Consider the following 22406-nt stretch of genomic DNA (forward strand, 5'->3'; position numbering starts at 1 on the left):
CCTGCTTGTTGATGTCCCACATGACTGGTGTGGTCTGTCCTGACAAGCAGGGTCCCTGGAGAAAGAAGATGCTTGAAAGCTAGTAAGGCATGCTGGACTGCCATCAACTCCTTTAAATTTATGTGCAGGTGCATCTGCTGTGCATTCCAACTTCCCTGTATGCATCTGCATCCAGGTGAGCTCCCCAGGTGTAGTCCGATGCGTCTGCGGTAAGAACTTGAGTGGCCAGGGGTGGGCGAAAAGGCATGCCTTTGTTCTGTAGACTGGCTGTTGCCCACCATAGAAACTCTGTCCGCAGACATGGAAGCAGAGGAATTATCACATCCAGGTCCTGTGTGTGTTGACACCAAGTGCTCTTGAGGTACCATTGCAATTTCCTCATATGCAGTTTTGCATACGGAAACATGAGAATGCAACAGGCCATGAATCCCAGACCTTGCAAGTATTTCCTTGCAGAGAGCTGGGACAGGCTTGCCAAGTTCTTGAAGTAAACTGAAAGAGTTGTCCGCTTCTCCGGGGTGAGATATATCATCTAGCCGGCTGTGTTCAGACTCGCTCCCAGGAATGTTATCTCTTTGGATGGCACCATTTTTGATTTTTCCATGTTGAGAGTGTAACCCAGGGAAGAGAGAAGAGTCTTTACAAATTCTAGATCCTTTAACAGATGTTCCTGAGAATTTGCTTGAATTAGACAGTCGTCCAAGTATGGATAAATCTGAATATTCTTTTGCCTGCAAAAAGCAATGACTGGAGCCAGGCACTTCGTGAAAACTCTGGGAGCAGTAGATAAGCCAAAGGGCAGCTCAGAGAATTGATAATGTTGCTTGCCCACCCTGAAACGAAGGTATTGCCTGCAACTTTCCCTGATAGGGATGTGCAGATAAGCTTCTTTGAGATCCAACGTTACCAGCCAGGGATCCTTTTCTAACACTGGCAGCAACTGATGCAGAGTGAGCATTTTGAACTTTGGAATTATCAAGAAAGAGTTCAGGATGGATAGATCTAGGATAGGACGCCAGGTGCCTTCTTTTTTTGGAACTAGGAAAAGTCTGGAATAGAAATCCTGGTCTACTTGCTGAGCAGGAACTGATTCTATTGCTCCCAGATGTAACAGAGACAAAATTTGCTTTTCTACTTTCGCCCTTTGGTTTGGAGGAGCATCCAGGAATCCTTTGGGTACTGGAAAGGTGTGGAAAGAAAACTTGTGCCTTAGGGATACAGTTCTGAGTACCCATTTGTCATTCGTGATGGTGGCCCAGACATTTGTGAAAAGGGCCAAACTTCCCCTTCAAGGACTCTCTGGGCAGACAAGAACAGGCATAAGTTGGACAGAGTCATTGAGAATGTTTAGCTTGAGATGCAGGCTTAGAACTTCCCGCCTTGGAAGAGGAAGCCTGCCAATGCTTAAACCTTTGAAGGGTAGCCACCTGTCCCCTAGAAGATTTGTAACCTCTAGTCCTAGAAAACTTCTGTCTGCTGGTTTCAGGGAATATCCAACTCTAAGAAGGGTAATTCCTGCTAAAGCAAGGAAGCTGAACTTGCAGAAAGTCTTTAACTGCCTGCATAGACTTGGCCTTGTCTTCCATCTTCTTGAGCACTTCCTCTGCTTTGCTGCCAAAAGGACTGTCCTTATGCAAAGGTACATCTAAAAGCTTAGCCTTAATATGCTCTGGTAGGGGCTGCTCCCTGAGTCGTGTGCCTTCTTATTCAGAGCCAGCAGTTGTAGCCCTACAGGAGGCTTCTAGAATGTCAAAACCACAATGTAATGAATGTTTATTGACTAGACTGGCAGAGTTTAACAAATCCTGCATATCCTTACTCTCCGCCAACTGAGGCGCACCTGCTATCCTAGACTTAATAGCTTCCAAGGTGTGCTGCCGGTACTTCAGCACATGAAAAAGACAATTAGTACACCTAATACCAAGAGTGGCAGAGGTATAAACTTTTTACCCCACCTATCTTGGTTCCTGGATTCCCTGTCAGAAGGAACAACATTTTTAGTAACAGTGGCCTTACCTCCTTTAGGGCCTTGAGAAATAACCTCTGGATCAGCCAAATGATTCCTGAAAAGAAACAAATAAGAAGCAGGGACTCTATAGTACCTGTCAGGTTTCCTATGAGCAGGAGGAACTGAATTTGGAGTCAAGGAATTTTCCAGAAAAACATCATCAACCACTTCCAACACAGGTGGAATAGCCAAAGGCTTATGCTGAGGCAAATCCAAAAACTCCCTAATCCTTTTCTTAGAAAGGGGATAATCCTGACTTTCCCATTTAAAATGTTCCCTGAGAGTATTTAAAGTATCACCAAAAGAGAAATCTTCTGGAGGAGAAGCAGAAGGGATGGACTCCTCTGTGTCTGAATCCTCAAAGGGAGAGAAAGCTTGAGAAACTTCTTCATCCACAGAAATGCTAGAAGTATCAGAACCTGAAAAAGACAAAGCCTCAGGAGAGACATCCCTACCTCTTTTTGAAGGAGGAGGCTGTGAAACTCCTAATAAGAGTCAAAGGGTCAGCCATTTTAACCATTTGAAAATGAGGGGAATAAGAGGAAACTGGAGCCTGCTTCTTCACAGGCTTACGACTGGTAGATTTACCTGCAAGTCTAAAGGACTCGGGAGGCCTGGCAACCGCCAAAGTTGCAGCCAAAGTCGTCGGTATAAGCTTGCTGTCTGAATGAAGAACAGAGGTCTCAGACACCGGAGTCAGCTTCATGGCTCCGGATCCAGCTGAAGAGGCAACAGGCGGAAGATCAGAAGGCAAAATGGAAGCCGGAGGCCTGGGGGGCCTCTGAAATGGTCTCAACCGAGGCCTGCGGTTGGAAATCTGCGGGCTGCAGGGGCTGCAAAGGCACCCCACTGGCTACCGCATGACTGACAACCAACCTAACATCATCTGAGGACTTGACCTTCGGAAGCCTGTCACGGTCCTTATCTTTATGCTTTTTGGGGATATTCGAAGCCTGAAGACCAGCGGACGCCATACAGATAAACTTAGGCCAAACTCCAAAATGCTTAGCTAAAAGCTTAGCTCGACAATGAATACTTTGCAGATTATAGGAAGTACAAAGAAAACTATTAGGAACGTTATGGTCAATGCCTAAACAAATAATACAATAGGAATGAAAATCTCTATGGGGAATCTGCTTTCCACAGGTAAGACAATTATTAACCTTTTCTGACATTTGTTTAGGCAAGAAAAGAGGATCCCCAACGGGGTATTTGGCTGTAGTTGACTTCAACTTTGTAGTCGGAAACAAAAAAGGTAAACTGCTGACTGGCACTAGTGCAAGAAATGCTTCTGCTTCGGACTCCACGGCAAGGAAGACTGAGGAAGTGACGTCAGCTGCTTCCTTTTGTATCAGACGCCCTGATGTCATTTACAACCGACGACATCCGACTTCATTTTTACTTACCTTTGGTATTCTGGCCAATCGAGGGCTACCGGGAGCCGGATAACCCATTGGTTAGGACTGCAACAGTGAAACACAATGAACATCTAGCTGAAAAAGTAAGACAGCAGCAAAATTTAGGAAAAGGAGAGAGGGAAATACTAAATTAAATACCAGAAGTACTTTAGCAATGTAAATACCAGAAGTACTTTAGCAATGCTGTAACAGCCAGGTCATTGCATAAGAACATTTTTTTTAACCAAACAGTTAAAAAAAGTACAGTAAAACCAAAGCACTTAAATTGTAGAATTCACTTAGCAACGGTTAAATGCAACAGAAAATAGTAATCACTGGCTCTTTAGATGAAGAATCATCTCAAAATGCCAACTTTAGTAATTTCAGCCTTTAATACTAAATAAAGCTTCTTAAATTAGCTGTACAATGACTTCAGCAATCCAAACTCTAGTCATACCATCTTTTATTATATACCAAACACTTAAGGACTCTCCCTGTTCAGGCAAACTGTGCACTGCAAGCTTGAATTGTGGAAGAATGTTCATTTTTTCCTTGACAGCTGGTTCAAGAAACAAACAAGATAATGGGATTAAGCATAGGCTGTGGTTGATATTTATATTTTCCTCTATATGATATGATTGTATTTGTCCTTCCCTGTTTTATGGCTATTATATTTCAAACAACTGATCTCTCTGTTACCAATATGCATTTGTGAATGAATGCCCTGTGGCTTAGGTAGTGAATGAAAAGAGGCTGAAAGTACAGTTTTGTACCTAACATAAATGTAGATGTCCGATAGACATGCAACTGCAGTCATAACATGTGGGTTGTCCTGCCTCAGGCAGCCCTCGGTCGGCCGGATTCCAAAGTCTGGGTCCGACGTCGGCTGATGTCGCATTTCTCTCCGACGTCAGAGCGGCTGGAGTACATAAGCATCAGCCGATGCCATTTTCTTCAGTGTTTCTTGCCCCAGATGCCAGGTGTCCTCCAAGGAAGGCTGTAATCAAATTGGAAGACAAAAACAGGATTCCAAACAAATAAATGAGCAATAAAACAAATACACCATAACAGATATCCCCAGCTAAGAGAAACAGGGATAGGAGTGGACCCTAGGCATAGAGGGGTATGGAGGGTGGGAAAATCCGACTGCAGTTGCATGTCTATCGGACATCTACATTTATGGTAGGTACAAAACTGTACTATGTCCTTCAAGAATGCAACTGCAGTCATAACATGTGGGTAGAATACCATAGCTTAGCTGGGGGAGGAGGAATGCTCTAGGAAAAGATGGTGTGGCAATCAAACCCTGCAGGACTGCCAAGCAAAGCCTGCTCTGGATCTGGAGTATAGAGGAGATTGTAGTGTTTGGAGAATGTATGCACGGAGCTCCATGTAGCAGCTTCTAGAATGTCCTTAGTAGGCACCCCTCTTAAGAATGCTGTAGAGGTGGCTGTAGCTCTGGTGGAATGTGGTCTGACATTGGCTGGAACAGTCTTTCCATGAAAAGAATAACAGAATCTGATGCAATGTCCAATCCATTTTGAAATAGTCTGTTTTGAAATTGCTTTTCCTTGGACTGCAGGGCGTAAGCTACAAAAGTTGTTCAGACTTCCTACTGGCCTTGGTTCTGTCCAGGTAGTAACGAAGTTGTCTGTGAATGTCCAAGGTATGCAACAGTCTTTCCCCCTTGTTCTCAGGATTAGGGAAGAAAGCAGGCAGATGAATGGCTTGATTTAAAGAAACCCTAGATACCACCTTTGGCATAAAAGTAGGGTTGGTCCTTAATGAAACCCTGTCTCTGTGAAAAATAATAAAGGGTGGTATTGTCATTAGGGCCTGCAGCTCCGAAACCCTTCTTGCTGATGTAACTGCCAACAGGAAAGCTGTCTTCCATGAGAGAAATTGCAAGTCAACTGAAGCTGCTGGCTCAAATGGAGGTAGAGTCAGTTTTTCTAGCACAAAATTGAGGTCCCAGGCTGGCACTGGGGCCTTTCTTGGTGGCTTAATGTTCTTGATTCCCCTGAGGAATTGCCTTAGTAAAGGGTGTGAAAAAAACAGGAGGATCAGTGCTGTATCTAGCTGAAATAGCAGATGCATGTATCTTTATGGAAGAATATGAGAGGCCATTCTTTAACATATCTGCCAAATATTCCAAGATGAGTGGGATGTTCAACAATGATGCATCATGTCCCTTGCTGGTATTCCAATTGCTGAATCTTTTCCACTTTGCTAAGTAAACCTTTCTGGTGGATGGTCTTCGAGCCTCTGTTAGTATCCGCTGAACTTCCTTGGAGAGAGATAGGCTGAAGTTATTTATGGGATCTCCCAGGCTGTTAGCTGCAGTGTCTGAAGATTTGGATGCACTGTTTCGAAGTTGTGCTGAGTTAGAAGTAGAGGCCATTGTGGAAGGGCCCACCTCCTGGTGTGACATATGCTCCGTAGTAGTGGGTACCAGTGTTGTCTTGGCCAGTCCGGAGCTATTATGATTCCCTTGGGTCTCTCTGCTTTGATCTTTAGTAATACTGAGGTAATCAGTGGCAGAGGTGGGAATGCATAGATTGTTAGGAAGTTCCAGTTGAATGAGAGGGCATCTATTTTCCAAGCTTTTGGATGGTATGTCCTTGTGCAGAATTTTGGTAGTAGATGGTTGAGATGAGAGGCAAATAGGTCCACTTCTGGCTTGCCCCATGTCGAAGTGAGTTGTCTGAAGGCCTTCGGATGTAACCTCCACTCGTGTGGATCTGTGAAATTCCTGCTTAGGCTGTCCGCCAACACATTGTCTTTTCCTGGAACAAACTGGGATTGTAACTGGATGTTTAGGCTCAGCGATTTCTCCCAAAGCTGCATTGTCAGTCTGCAAAGAGGGTAAGAGTGGGTGCCCCCTTGCTTGTTTATGTACCAATCACAGTGGTGTTGTCTGTCCGTATCATTAAATGGCCTTGCTGGAGTTGGTGTTGAAAGGCCTCGATGGCATGCATTACTGCCAGCATTTCCTTTTGGTTTATATGCAGATGTGTTTCCTTTGGAGACCATTGTCCTTGTATACACCTGCCTTCCATGTGCGCCCCCCCATCCAAGGTCTGAGGTGTCTGTAGTCATGGTCTGTGTTATCTGTGGTTTTTTGAATGACATACCTGTGTTTGCCTGGCTCACCGAGGCCCACCATAGGAATTCCTTTTGTAGGCATGGAATTAGTGGTATGATCGTCTCCAAGTTGTTGCTGTGTTAAGACCAAATGCTTTTTAGGTACCACTGAAGCTTTCTCATGTGTAGTCTTGCGAATGGAACCAGGAGAATGCAGGATGCCATGTAACCCAGAGCCTGTAGGAATCTCCTTGCAGTCATCTGGGTTAGTTTTGCTAGACCTTTGAAATAATGAGTTAACTTCTCTTGCTTGTCTTCTGTCAGGTAAGCCGAGAGGCTGTGTCTAGTTTGGCTCCTCAGAAGATTATTTGCTGGGATGGCTGCAGTCTTGACTTTTGGAAGTTGACTGTGTATCCCAGAGCTTGAAGTAATCGTATGACATAATCCAGGTTTTTTGTCAACATCAATTTGTCGTCCGCTTGTATGAGGCAGTCTTCCAGGTACGGGTAAATTTGTATACCCTGGAGCCTGCAATGAGCAATTACTGAAGCCAGGCATTTTGTAAATACTCTGGGCGCAAGTAGGTAAGCCAAATGGCAATGCTGAGAATTGATAATGCTCTGGCCCTGCAAGAAATCTGAGGTATCTTCTGCAGCTGTGTCTGATAGGGACATGCAGGTATGCCTCCTTGAGGTCCAGAGTAATCAGCCACGACCCCTTGCCCAGCATGGGAAGGAGTTGCTGTAGAGTCAGCATTTTGAACTTTGGCACTATGAGAAAGGTGTTTAATGCGGACAAGTCCAGTATTGGTCTCCATTGAGATTCTTTTCTTGGAACATGGAACAGCCTTGAGTAAAATCCCTGGTCTTGTTCTTGTTGTGGAACTCTTTCTATTGCTTTCATCCGAATCAGCAGAGTGATTTGCTTGATAGCCTCTGCCCTCTGATTTTGTGGCAGGTTTGGCATGCCTTGTTTTCTTGGTAAGGTATGAAAATGAAACCTGTACCCTCGGTCTATAATGTCCAAAATCCATTTGTCCTTTGTCAGTCTGTGCCAGTTCTCTGCAAACAGAGATAATTTCCCGCCTAAGGGAGCTTCCAGTTGTTCCCTGGTAGGCGGTAATAGAGGAAAGTCATTGAGATTGTGGTTGTGGGGCAGGTGAAACCCCTGCGTCACTTCTTTGGTTTCCTGGCTGCCATTGTCGTCCCCTGTAAGGGCCTCTGTATTGGCCTCTTCCTCGGCCACGTCTGTTCTTACCCCTTTGAAACTTTTCTGGATTAGGAAAGGACCAGTTTTTTGAAGGCCAATTCCTACTGAATCTGGGGGGGTTGAACCTGGAGGAAATCTTTCACAGTCTGGACTGATTTTGCTTTTTCTTCGATGGGTCTTTAACACATCCTTAGCATTTGCACCAAAAAGCTTGTTCTTTTCCAAAGGTGCATCCAGAAGTTTTGCTTTTACATGATCTGGTAGGGGTTGATCTTTTAACCAAGCATGTCTACGAATTACTGCCCCTGTCATAGCTGCCCTACATGAAGCTTCCAGTGCATCATACCCACACTGCAGGAAGTGATTGCTTACTTGCTGAGTGTTATGTACAGCTTCCTGCAAGGTCTTCCTGTCTAAAGGCTCAGGAGTGGCTAATGTTTTTTGTAAATCTTCTAACAGATAATCCTGGTATTGTAACATATGGAAAAGGCAATTTAAAGCTCTCATAGATAAGGTAGTGGATGTGTTAACCTTTTTGCCCCATCTCTCTAATGACCTAGCTTCCCTGTTGGAGGGCAAAGGATTCTTTGAGGTTTGAGGCTGAAACTCCTTTAGGCCCCTGTGAAATAGTTTCCAAATCAGCAGTGTGGGCCCTGAATAAATGGGAATGAGTTTCTGGGACCCTGTAATACCTGTCTGGCTTGGCTGGAGCAGGAGGAAGAGAATCAGGGGTAGCACTAGAGTCAGAATACAAATCATCCAGAACATCAAGTACAGGAGGAATAGCTAAGGGCCTGTGCTGAGGCTTCTTAAGGAAAGTCCTAAGGCGTTTCCTAGAATCAGAATATTCCTGACCTTGCCACTTGAAATGTTCCCTCATGGTGTGCAGAACTTCCCCAAAAGAAATATCCTCAGGAGGGGAGGCCGAGGGGATGGAATCTTCTGCATCCGAGTCCTCATAGGTCTGGAAGAGCTCTTCCTGGCTATCACAGTGGACAGAGCCCTCAGAATCTTCATCTGAATGTGTAGGGTCAGAGGGTTCAACCCGGGGCCTTTTATCAGGAGGAGGCTGGGATCCTCTCTCAGGATGGGCCTGTGAACCTCTAATCATGGAAATCAAATCAGCAGCCATGGACATAATTTGTGCCTCTGGAGTCGGCTGAGGTAAGGGTTTAGAAGTAATATGCTTTGTTTTGCTGGCTGCCTTAGCCCTAGTGTAGGCCTTAATAGACATGGCCATAGGGGGCCTGGCAGCTCCACGTGCAGGAGTGACCTTGTCTACAGCAATGGTCTCGGGCATTTCCTCGGTTTCGGTATCCGGAGGAAAATCTATAACTGGCGGAGTAATGTCTGGAATAGGAGTCGTCGGTACTGCGGTGTCTTCGGTTCTGAGTGGTGGAGAGACAGTCTCAAGAGGGAACCGGAGCACTCGCGCTAGGTTTTGGCGTGGAGTCGGAGGTAGACGCGGGCCGAGGATGTCGGTCCCGGTCTTTTCGCTTTTTGGGCGTTTGCGATGTCGGAAGATCCGACGGCATGGTGTAAGCAAAATTATCGCCGAAAAAATCTTCAGCGAACTCCGCCCGGCGCCTGAGAGTGCGCTTGTTGAAGCGAGCACAGGCTACACAGGCCGAGACGTCGTGGTCTGGGCCCAGGCAAGGGAGACAGTAAGAGTGGAAATCCTTATGAGGTATTTGTTTACCACAAGAAAGACAATTGTTAACTTTTTCAGTAATTTCTGACATCGGCTGAGGCAAGAAAAGGTCCCCAATGGGGTACTTAGCTTTTTGAAGACTTCGGTATCGTAGAATACAGGAGCTGACCGACCGGCACTTGCGAACTGCTTCTGCTTCGGGCACCGCGTGGCAAGAAAGACTGAAGAAAATGGCGTCGGCCGATGCTTATGTACTCCAGCCGCTCTGACGTCGGAGAGAAATGCGACATCAGCCATCGTCGGACCCAGACTTTGGAATCCGGCCGACCGAGGGCTGCCTGAGGCAGGACAACCCACATGTTATGACTGCAGTTGCATTCTTGAAGGACATCACCATTTCATGTACCTAGTTAATTGCATATACATGTGAATAAACAAAACACAATCCATATATAGATCACTGTACGACAGTACTTATCTTTTAAGAAATGCTTTCTTCATCCCCCACATCATTTATCACAGGTAACGTAGGTCACCACCAATGCCTATTACCTGAGCATATGTGTCCAGTTCAAAAGTTCAGGTTAATGTCTGAAGTTCTTGTTCACTATCACACAGGGGGTTGGGACTTTTCCCCATTATTCCCTTCTCATGTACTCACACAGGACAATGAAGATGAAAACACATTACTTAAGGTACATGTTTCTGCACACTCAACAGTGGTGAGGTTGGTCCTCTCCATGTTTTATAAACATTAGTAGCCTGTTTGGATAACCTTCTGGAATAACAGTAATTCTTATAGGTGACCCCCATAAGAGATCAAAAGGGCAGAAAATTACTACTCCCTTCATCTGGCTGGCCTTTACAACCACAGATTATGCAATTCTAGTCTACGTCACCGGCATTTAGATAGTAATCCTTACCTAGTCAGCCCAGCCTAGGCAATAGTGTATTTCAGCAAGAAGGAACACATATACATAAACTGGTAAAGGCAGCCAGGTACTAAGTAATTTGGTTGTGCAAATAAGTGAGGTAAATTTCACATACCAACCTCTACTCTGAAAAGTGACCATCAAAAAGGGCTCCTAGGTCACACCTGAAAAGAAGGCTTGTCCCTAGTGGGTTTACCCAAGTAATAAATTAATAACATTAAGAAGAAAACTACAATGATAACTATGATAAATGAAACACAGGAAGCACAACACAATCAAACCATGGAAGTAGAAACACAGGCCTACAGGGCTATTTTTAAAATGAGCAGATCTGTGGAGTCCTCACTGGTGCTGAAGGAACTTGTTTTTAGAGTGGGACCAGTAAAAAGATACTGGAATGCAAAGATAATTTTCTTCAAAACCACACAGGACAGTGACTTAGATCCCCTAATGGTCAGTGGCCAGGCAATGGTGTGGCATAAGGAAGCAAACCCAAAAGAGCAAGCACTGTTTTTGCCTGAAGGTGAGGCTCTACAGGATCACTGGGAATTTTGTGGGCAGGAACACACAAAGAAATGCAGAGAACAAATGGTATATTTAAACTGAAGGTTTAACATGGCTGGCACGAGAGGCTCTAGAACTCTTTTTGCAAACAGGAAACAAAGATGAGGTGTTGAAGGATGAGGGAACAGGCCAAAAACCCAAGGGTTTCAGTCAGCATGTGGACATTGGTAAAAAAAAAAAAAAAAAAAAACATGTTACATGTTCAAAGAAAATAGGTCTGATCTGAGTAACTTCTCCCATTGAAAACATGAAGATAATCAGCATTTAAACTGGCAAATAATGCCAGGAGAAGTGTTCACAATGCATCTCACAACTACATTTATCAGTGTATTCCAAGTGGAAAACACCAAAAAATTATTTAAAAACTCAAGACTGCCTAAGACTACCATTAGTGAAAGCATCCCATATCTACAGCTTTTATCCTATATTAAGCCCTTAAGAGGGCATTTGAAGCTTTCAGACGTTTTTTCATTATGGTGAAGTTGATCCTGGCTCCAATACACATGCTTGAGGTGAAACTGCTTGAGCATCTGTAGCACACAGAAAAAAAAGACAAAAGGCATAGTGCTGAACACTGTTTCCCATAGGAAATTATTGCCAGTATAGTTTATAGGTGTGCACGGACAATGATTCACTTGTTTTGGGAGATTTCTCCCTTCTTCGATTTGATGTGACCACCGAGATGGTATATTATAACTTCAGGGTTTGTGGGGAACTTGCCTCTAACATCAGAGAGTGCAAGGAGCCCTTTTGAATTCTGGGCATTTTTTTTTTCGTCCTTTCAGCACGTTGACTTTCAGGAAGTCAGTGTTTCATTGTAGAACCTTGATACACTGGCAGCCTACGCACATACATTTAACTGCAAATACAGCCCTGGAAGGAGAGACATACATAGCATTATATGTCACAGGCACAACCTTTTAGCACATCAGAAAGCACTGATAATATGAACATGCTTTAATAGAACCCCAAGTCTTTAACATACAAAAGGTACGAATCAAGACAAAGAAGCAAGAGTGGATTAAACAAGGACCATTTTTTTTTTTTTCTTAGCAAACAGAGACAGATCATCAAGCTAAACAGCAGGTGACAGAGAAGAAAGCAATAAGAATGGTTTGAAAAGCACAGGCAAGGTCACTCAACTCAGCAATGCAGGTTTTCTTATTTATGTTTGCCAGCTTGGCACTGAAGTACTTCACCTGCTCATCTTGACAGCTATTGTCCGGAGACTCATCAGACTCAAAGACCTGCTTAGGCAAACCTTTCTGTCTTTCCTTCTGTTTATCTAATGTGTTAGGATTAAAGCCAGTGCCAAGTTTCTGGTACCTGTAAATGAAAACAAAACGTTTAGCATTCATTCTATTGTTTTTGCAGTAGGCAGCTTTAAAGCACATCCAAACCACAGTACAGAACACTTAACACTTAAATATTATCACACTGCACAACGCTAGAAGTTATGATGTAATTTTTTTGCCAGTTTTCAGTGAACAACTCTTGTATTTCCTTTAAGCTTCTAGCAACAGAATCAGAACTGTCCTCTAATTTCCCAGTGCTCTCACATTCCCAGCCTTCCCATTCTGTAGTGATTTATGCAGCTCTAACATGCTGCAGTGACTACAGTTGCGATAAAAGGTTTTACAAGAATTTACAACAATTAGAATGTCAACCAAGGAAGCATATGTCTTTGGGGGGGGGGGGATACTAGGAGAAGACGCATATGGACAAAGGGAACTCACAAAGTCCAAGCATAGAGAAACCAGAGGTCAGCTTTGAACTCCAGACCTTGGAACTCTCAGGAAGTAATATTAAGCAGGGCAGAACTATTATTTCATATTTTTAATTATACCAAGATGACAGCTCTCTACATACACAATACTCACCAAAAATACCACATCTTAAAAAGTTCTGCTGCAGACACTACATACAAACAAGGCAGACGTACAGGAGGGTTCCCTTACTTTTGCAACTATACCAATAGTTTGCTACCTACTTTCCTACCCTTTCCATAACTTTCACATAAGAAAACCATACCAAAGAAGAGCAGAAGCAAATCATGTGTTTTGCATGCCTGGAAAAAAAAAACTCTGCCAAGAAATTCCAAAAATAAACAAGGGAAAAGGGAATGCTCGACTGCAGCAATGATCTCCCTTAAAAAATAAATTAATTAATTAAAAAAACACTTTTTTCTGTTTATCCACATAATTTTAACTCTGTGGAGGTCCCTACAGCATGTGCTAAATGCCAGAAACTCAGCAGCATCTGGAAGCAGCAGATGCTTACCAAAGGGAAGAAAAATCAAAACTACTGGAAATTACTTTTGTCCATGGAAGACAGTTTTGTATGAATAACGTTTTGGTATTCTCCTTCCAGTTCTAGAGCTGGTGTTTAAGGAAGAAGATATGTACTGAAGAACAATTTCAATGTTTGCCAGATATAAGGACGGAGGACCATTTTAGTGTCTGAACATATAGACAAAGGGATAGAAGGCAGGATTAGAAAAGGAAGTAGTCAAAACATTGTTTGAGCATGTACCCACAAGAAATAATGACTGACGTTTTACGTATATTTAAAGTAGAAAATGCACAAAGAATCAAGCAAGTTGTAGAATCTCTGCTGTAAAACCTTTTCAACCCTAGTAAACACAAAAAAGTCAATTTTCCATGTAGTTTGACTTCCATAACACAGTGAACATGTATTGTCTGCATGCATCTAAGCATGTAGAACTCCCTTACCTTAGTTCAGAATTAAGAAGAACACTAGTAGGTAGGCAGATTCATTTACTGTAAACTCAGATACAAACTATGAGAAAAATGTAAAGCTGATCCTGACCAAGACTAACACTGTACAAGTTACAAGTTTTTATACAAATCAAAATTTGGACCTTAGCAATCATTCTAGCTCAGCTGACTGGCACAAAAGAAGGACTTTCCAGGAATTATTGTGGCTCTGAGCAGTCTATTTGTCACTCCTGGGCCTCAAATAACTCAACACTATCCCCTTATCCCATAAGGTAGGCGTACACCACATCATCCTACTGGGAGCAGGATTTCCTTTCTCCAGGAGGTAAATGCTTCATTCCTGACATTTTGATCTCCATGTAGTGGGAGGAGAAAGTACAGCTGTATACACTTACCATAAATGTAGATGTTCGAGTGTATGCACTGTTGTAGTCATCACATTTGGGTTACATGCCTGCAGGTAGCCCTCAGCTGGACTGAATACAAGAGTCTTGGATTCCTGCGGAGGGCTAAGGTTAAGTCATTGTGCTATTTTCCCGTGGGGGGGGGGTGTCTTACTACTCCCAGCTTTGGAAGTGGAAGCCCCCCATTGCTTAGGCCTGTGCGTAGCCTGAGACTATAACCTAGGTGGCCTGCTATTCCTGAGCTTGGACGGAGAAGGAATGGAAGAGGCTGGAAAGGACCAATTCTTTGAAGGCCAATGCCTACTAAATCTAGGAGGCTGTACTTGCAGGAAATCTTTAACAGTTTGCATAGATTTAGCTTTTTCCTCCATCTTTTTGAGGACTACTTCTGCTTTCTTGCCAAACAGGAGGTCTTGGTTTAACGGAGCATCCAGTAATTTAGCTTAAACATGATCTGGCAAGTTTTGCTCCTTAAGCCAAGCATGCCTTCTAAGTACAGACCCAGTGACAGCAGTCCTGCAAGATGCTTCTAAAGAGTCAAAACCACATTGCCTAGTATGTTTACCAACTTGTTCTGCAGAATACATTAAATCTTGTAATTTTTTGTGTTCAGTACAGTCAGGAATCAACATCATTTTCTGTTTAAGTAGTCCCATAATATGCTGCTGGTACTTTAACATATGAAACTAGCAATTTAAAGCCCTAATGGCCAAAGTAGCAGAAGTATATACCTTCTTACCCCATCTGTCTAGGGCTGTAGAACCTCTATCAGAAGGGGTAGGGTTTTTGGCAGCAGTAGCCTTAATGCCCTTTGGTCCTTGGGAAATGGTCTCTGGATCCACAGTAGGATTCCTGAAGAGGAACTTGTGAGTGTCAGGTACTCTGTAAAACGGTTCGGGTTTTCTGGGAGCTGGAGGTAAAGTGTCTGGGGAAAGGCTAGATTCCAAGAAGGCATCATCTGCACTGTCCAGAACAGGAGAGATAGTTAAAGGCCTGTGTTGACGGAGGAGTAAGAATTCCCTAAGCCTCTTTTTGGAGTCAGAGTAATCCTGGCTTTCCCAGCAGAAATGCTCCCTAAGAGTGTGCAAGGTTTCATCAAAAGAAAAATCCTCTGCAGGGGAAGCAGCGGGAATGGAATCATCTGCATCAGAATCCTCATAGGCAGATAAGGGCAAATCCTGGTAATCAGAAGAAACAGAAATATCAGATTCTTGATCAGAAGAATCAGATGGAAAATCAGTTCTAGGTCTCTTAGAGGGGGAAGGCTGGCTTCCCCTAATTAAAGTAATAAGGTCTTCAGCCATTCTAAGCATTTGTTTTTTAGGCATATGGGCATGAGCATGCGGTTTGGATGTCAGTTTTCTAGGCATGTGGTGGAGTTTTAGGTCTGGATGAAGAAGATGGCATTTGTTTAAAATGCAATTCTGTAGGCCTGAATACACCCTTAGAAGCCAGTGCCTTGCACAGTGGCTCCGGACCCATCCAAGATAGAGACATCCGCAGGTTCCATAGTCGAAGAAGCATCTCGCGGCATACCCGACTCTGAATGGGTCTCAGTAGAGGCCTGTGAATCTGAAGTACCGGGTATCAGGGGCTGTGAAAGTGCTCACTGAGTACCGGCAGACTGGAGACTAGCTTAACGGAAGCATCATCGTCAGTTTTGGACCTATGCGGTCTATCTGTCTTTATCCTTACATTTTTTTGGAATATCGGTAGTCGGATGGCTTACCGAAGCCATTTCTGGATAGTTATACCAAGTACAAAAATAATTTGCTGCAAATATAGACCAATGACGAATAGTATGCAAGTTGAACAAGGCATAAAACCGGCAGCGAGGAACGTCGTGGTCTGGGCCTAAGCAAGGAATGCAGTATGAATGAAAATCTTTCTGAGGTATTTGCTTTCCACAGGTAAGGCAATTATTAACTTTTACTGACATCGGCTAAGAGCAAGAAAAAGGATCCCCAATGGGGTACTTAGCCTTTTTGAAGACTTCGGTTCTGAAACTCGAAAATGAAAATTTCAGGAGTCAGCCGACCGGCACTTGCGAATTGCTTCTGCTTCGGGCACCACGCAGCAAGTAAGACTGATGTAATGGCATCGGCTGCATGTTTTATACCCCTGACGACCTGATGTCATGTAAGTAGAGACAGCATCTGACGCAGGAATCCAAGACTGGTATTCAGGCCGGCTGAGGGCTACCTGCAGGTAGATAACCCAAATGTGATGACTAACAGTGAAACACTAAGAACATCGGCAGTTGCACATAACATACTTCTGAAGACTTTTTTTGTACATGTATAAATTACCCCAAACCCCTGAAAGTCTGAGCTGCAGCACCTGACCTCCACAATGAATCTCTCCTACTGAAGGTGTCCCTTTGTACTAACCACCCTTTTCCAGACATGGGACAGACAGGAAAAAAGCCACCCTCACCTACTTCCCCTGGCTAGTTACTCAACAGTAAGTTAGTGGCATCACAGCATATTACTCCATCCTTCTGTAAAGAGTTAGCCAAGTATAAGATGCAGATATTGGTTTAACAGGAGATGCTAACTTTATATGATGGCCATGTAACTTTTTATAACACAAAAGGTAAGTTTTATAGTGCAGCAAAGCTTCACAAAGCAGACCCAACATGCAATACTCTCAAAAATCCATTTCAAAAGCTTTGGCACAATCAGGGCATGGAAAGGGGAAGAAAGAATGACAACTCTGATGGAAAAGCTTAATTCAACATTACACAAATGTCACTAACAGTACAGGGTGGAGAACCATCACTAAGGAATACCATCTCTCAAGTGTCCAGAATATGAAATCTGTCCTGGGGTACAGTGCATCCAGTTTCTTCAGCCAAAGCCTAAGAAAGAAGGCATCAAGTGGAGAAGACCAATGCTTCCTACACCAGGACTCTTCAGACGATCATCTCACTCTTGGGTGAAAACGGAATGGTACTACCTTTAGATAGGCTAAACAGAAAAGGTATCAATTTTGCCTAGCCTTTGGGATTACCAGCTTCAAAGATGGATCAACACAATGGAAACCCGCAGAACACAACAGCAGAATTCCAATGCAAGGCATCTTCAGTCTGTGTAGCACATAGTTGTGATAAGGAAAGATGGCACCATCATTCACAACACAAAATAAAAGAACATTATCATAACAGCTGTAAAAGAAAAAGGAGCAACTGCAAAAGGAATTGCCAACTAGTAGAGGTAGAAGCAGAGAAGGGGCAAAGTAGCTTCCAGATGCCAGTGAAAGGAAGACACAAGAAGTCAGCTTTTCAGGACTATCACAATGGCAGCTGAGAAGAGGCAGCTGTACATCTCTGTCTTCCTAAGTAGAAATGCCTTGGGTACAAACTACTCAAAGGTAGCATATGGACTGGGCTCCTAATATTAGTCACTGGTGTTACACACATGGCATAAACAGTAACTTCATAAAAGTGCTATCACTCTTTGGAAAAGTTGAGACTAGGACACACTGCACAGTGTTTTTAAGTATGGTTGAAGAATCAAACACAAGGATTTGCCATTAGTGGTAACTGGACGTTTTCCTGGAAAAAAAAAAAAGACTACACCAATATAATGCCTACATCTTTCTCTTTCTCTCTCAATTAATGAACATGATCCTAGAAAATAAATCTGCTGCACTGGAAAGCATTTAATGTGATACAAGTAAGAGGAGACAGCCAAGTAACAGAAGGGAACCTCTCTCCCAACAACAAATTTTAATGCAGCAGATGAGACAGAAACAGAGATTATGTATTCAGTGTACTACTAGGTCTTTGTTATCCCTAATCTGTAATTTGAGCTCCTTTCTTACTTCCTTAATGTACTCCGCCCCCATCTCTTCAGATAGAGTTTGCTATTGTAGCTCCCACAAGGAGATCTAGGGCCTCTATAAAAGGCAGAGAGGAATGGGCAGGCTTTTGATTAGGTCTACTAGGTTCTTCCAAATGCAAACAATAGCAATTTGGTAAGGACGTGGTAAGTTATATTCCTATATCTGGTAATCAGGTATAAACAGGTATTGCCCCACTCCACCAAACTTCTTGAATCTCATCTCCACTATTTTAATAATTACGGTGTCAGTTATAGATTTCTGCCTGGAAAACTATGTTACTAATAACCAATTGCAGTTAAGTAAACAAAGGCACCGGACTTTTTTTTTACATGTGCTTTTAAAAATGTTTGCCAATTATTTTGGCTCCACCCCACTCATCTTAAAATATCAACATATGGCTCTTCTTAACCATTCAAATAAATGTAACAGCCATTTATCTTTAAATATGTACAAGGTTCATCTTGTTTTTTGCTATCCCTCAGATTAATTACTTCCCTTGGACTGTTTTCTAGGACCCCATTTACTTTCCTTTTTTCAAATTATTTTGATGTTTCAGTAGCCTGCATTTAATTATATTCTTCTTGCTGATAGAATTCTTTTAATATGTAATAGACAATACTTTGATAAATCACATCACCTACAAAAGGTTTAACCATAACTCAGACTTGGGAATATCTAAATTAATAGAAGTTACACTTATGATATGAATGCTAGAATCAACCTTGTTCCCAAATTTTCATTAGTTTTTTTTTTTCCTTTCAATGCATGTCATTCAAACTGAATATACTTCTTTGTCAGAATTTCTTGTTAACTAAAGATATATCGTGCAGTCTCAAATGTTTTCACTTTCAGTGCTACAATTTCTGTGGGAAAGATGAGCTTTCTTCCTTATACTGAACATACTCTTCCTACAGTCATCTCAACTTCCTCTACTAACCTCACATCAGCTCCAAGTTTTGGTCAAGTTGTTTCATCTCCCTACCTCCTTCCAGACATCCTTTTCTGTTCCTTTATTCAAGACCTATCCATCTCCTTCTAGACAGTATTATTTTGCTTTTTTATCTGAAGCAGCATTTGACTGCTAACTTACTTGGTTCTTCCTTGGCTCACCATCCTATCCCTCATCAGAACTCTACAAGACCATGTAGAAGGCACTGCTGCTCAGTTCAAGAAAAGGTAAAACTGGCAAAAAAGGAAGAGAGCCACAAAACTGTAAGATGGATAAACATGTTCCTTAAACAAGCCCATGCCTCACCATGTCACAGAGAGTATTTCAATGAACATGACTATGTGATGACATGAGGTGGGATGGATAAGAAATACAGGGCCAGAACACAATGAAGTACATGACAATGCCCGTGAAAAACAGCAATAGCAATGAAGGGAAGTATTCACACATACATACATACAAAGGAAAACAAGCCGCTGATGACCCTTCAGTATTAAAATAAGACATAACAGACAAACTTGTCACCGGAAGGCTATTCAATGATGCAAGGCGTCCAACCATAAGGTTAATATTACATCAGTCAGTAACAAGGTATAAGAATGCTACTCCCACAACAAAAGCTACTGTATTCATCAAAAACCTGCAAGGCAGGCTGACTATTTCCTGTTTAAAAATGCTGAACACAGTAAAAGATATCAGCGGAAATTATGCATTCTACCCCTCAGGAGTTGTAGTCCTTCATGGAAGGCCTACAACAGTTTTTACAATGTACTACACAAGACAAGTTTATGATCCATACTTTAAATCCTACCTCTTGAAGTAGGAAACAAGATGCAAATATGTTCCTGATGACTGGCATCTAAGGGGTGACATGTAAAGTACAGTTGTGTACACTTACCATAAATGTAGATGTTCGATCGTATTCACTGTTGCAGTCATTACATTTGGGTAATCTGCTGGCAGGTTGCCCTCGGGTCGGCCTGATTAACCAGGTCTTGGGTCCTGCGTCAGTTGCTGTCTCTTTCTTCCATGACGTCAGGTCGTCAGGGGTATAAAACATGCAGCCGACGCCATTAGTTTTTCTTGCCCCAGATGTCAGGAGCCCCCAAGTAATTAGCCAAGCTGCAAGATTCAATGTTTGGAGCTGAGGGTGCAGAATTTGTTTCTCCTGCTGAGACAGTAAGGAAGGTGTCTGAGGCAGGTGCCACGGAGAAATGTGTAACATACTGTGCAGGAGTGGGTACCAGTGTTGGCGAGGCCAGTCTGGAGCAATCAAAATAATTTTTGGTTTGTCCTGTTTGACTTTTAGTAGAACTTTGGAGAGCAAAGGCAGAAGGGGAAAGGCATAGACTAATACGTTTTTCCAGCTGAAGGACAGAGCATCCACTTTCCAGGCTTTATTGTGATGAGTTCTTGTGCAAAATTTGTCCAACAGGTAGTTCTGGGATGAGGCAAAAAGATCTATGTCTGGGCTCCCCCATTTGCATGTCAACATGTTGAAAATCCGTGGTTCCAGTTTCCATTCGTGAGGGTCTGTGAGAGGGTGTGAGATTTCTGCTTAGTTCATCTGCCAGAACATTCTGTTTTCCTGGCAGGAATTGAGCTTGTAGTTGTACTTGGTAGCTCAAGGCCGTATTCCACAATGCCATGGCTAGTCTGCAGAGGGGGTAGGAATGTGTACCCCCCTACTTGTATATGTACCACATAACCGTGGTGTTGTCCGTCTTTATCAGTAATTTTCCTGGATGAAGGTAGTCCTTGAAGGCTGTTAGTGCATTCTATACAGCTAGCATTTCTTTTTGATTGATATGAAGTTGCATTTGATTTGGGCTCCATTTGCCCTGAATGTACTTCCCTGCCAGATGAGCCCCCCATGCATAGTCTGATGCGTCTGTAGCTAGGGTTTGGGCAGCAGGGGGTGGTGTGAATAGCAGTCCCTTGTTTTGGTGACAGGCCTCTGCCCACCATAGGAACTGTAGGCACAGTCAATGTATGATAGGAATCATTGTTTCCAGGCTGTGACAATGTTGACTCCATAAACCTTTTAAGTATCACTGAAGTTTCCTCATATGCAGTCTTGCATATGGAATTAGAAGAATGCAGGAGGCCATGAACCCCAAGGCTTGCAGTATTTGCCTTGCAGATAGCAGGGTTTCTGTGGCCACCTTTTTGAAGTAAGTCACCAAATGAATTTGCTTTTCTGGCGTAAGGAAAGCCATCTGAGCAGTTGTATTCAAGCTTGCACCCAGGAATGTAATCTTTTGAGAGGGTACCAGTTGAGATTTCTTTTCGTTTATGGTGTACCCTAGACAGGTTAGAACTCTTTTTACAAACGCCAGATGTTTTTGAATAATGTCTAATTCAGGCAGAAAACCAGGCCAATCGTCCAGGTATGGATATATTTGAATATTTCTTTGCCTGTAAAATGCAATTACTGGTCCAGTTTTCCCCCCAAAGGGGCGGCTAAGAGGTAAGTGCTTGGTAATTTCAAAGGGAAGTCATTAAGACTGTTTACCATAGGGTGCTGCATTGTTGTTTCCAGATTTGGAAGTGGAAGCACCCCATTGCTTAGTTCTGAAAGTCCCTTGGGACTGAAACCTGGTGCTTTTGGAATGTCTGGGTTTGGCCCTAGTAGCTCTGGAAGGAGCTGGAAAGGACCAGTTCTTATTAGGCCAATGCCTACTAAATCTAGGAGGTTGCACTTGTAAGAAATCTTTCACAGTTTGCATAGATTTAGCTTTATCTTCCATCTTTTTTAGAACTTCTTCAGCCTTGTTGCCAAATAGGCGGTCCTGCTGTAAAGGAGCATCCAAAAGTTTTGCTTTAACATGATCAGGCAGAGACTGCTCCTTAAGCCAAGCATGCCTTCTAAGCACAGACCCAGTAACAGCAGCCCTACAAGAGGCCTCTAAAGAATCAAAACCACACTGCAAAGTACGTTTGCCAACTTGTTCAGCTGAATGCAATAAATCCTGCAAATCTTTATTCTCCACACAGTCAGAAATCAACATAATTTTCTGTTTAAGCAGTCCCATAATATGCTGTTGATATTTTAGCATATGAAATTGACAGTTTAAAGCCATGATTGCTAAAGTTGCAGAAGTACAAACCTTTTTACCCCATCTATACAGCACCCTGGAGTCTCTATCAGAAGGGGTAAAATTTTTAGCAGTAGAAGCCTTAATGCCCTTGGGCCCGTGAGAAATGGTTTCAGGGTCCACAACAGGATTCTTCAAAAGGAATTTGTCAGGAACCCTGTAGTACCTGTCTGGCTTGCTAGGGGCAAGGAATCAGGGGCCATACTGGATTCCGAAAACACATCATCAACAATATCTAGTACAGGAGGTATAGCCAAAGGCCAAAGGCCTATGCTGATGAAGAAGGAAATCCCTAAGCCTCTTTTTGGATTCAGAAATGCTCCCTTAAGGTATGTAAAGTTTCCCCAAAAGAGAAATCCTCAGGCGGGGAAGCAGAGGGAATGGAATCCTCTGCATCAGAGTCCTCATAAGTAGGTATGGACAAATCTAGATCATTAGAAGAGTCAGAAGAAACAGAGTCCTGTTCAGAAGATATAGTCAAATTCAATCCTAGGCCTCTTGGGGGGGGGGTTGACTACCCCTGATT

General features: G+C 43.0%; 1 protein-coding gene across 1 annotated transcript in view; it reads right to left on the minus strand.

The window, feature by feature from the left end:
- DOCK7 (dedicator of cytokinesis 7) overlaps positions 1 to 22406 on the minus strand; it is a 3076229-nt gene that overhangs the window by 2629371 nt on the left and 424452 nt on the right. The window contains exon 5 of the mRNA XM_044085545.1: positions 12045 to 12171. Coding sequence (XP_043941480.1) covers positions 12045 to 12171 — 127 coding nt within the window. The remainder of the gene's footprint in view (positions 1 to 12044; positions 12172 to 22406) is intronic.

The sequence above is a fragment of the Protopterus annectens genome, chromosome 10.part0 (genome assembly GCF_019279795.1).
Source record: "Protopterus annectens isolate FY-2018-M chromosome 10.part0, PAN1.0, whole genome shotgun sequence".
NCBI classification, from domain to species: Eukaryota; Metazoa; Chordata; order Ceratodontiformes; family Protopteridae; genus Protopterus; species Protopterus annectens.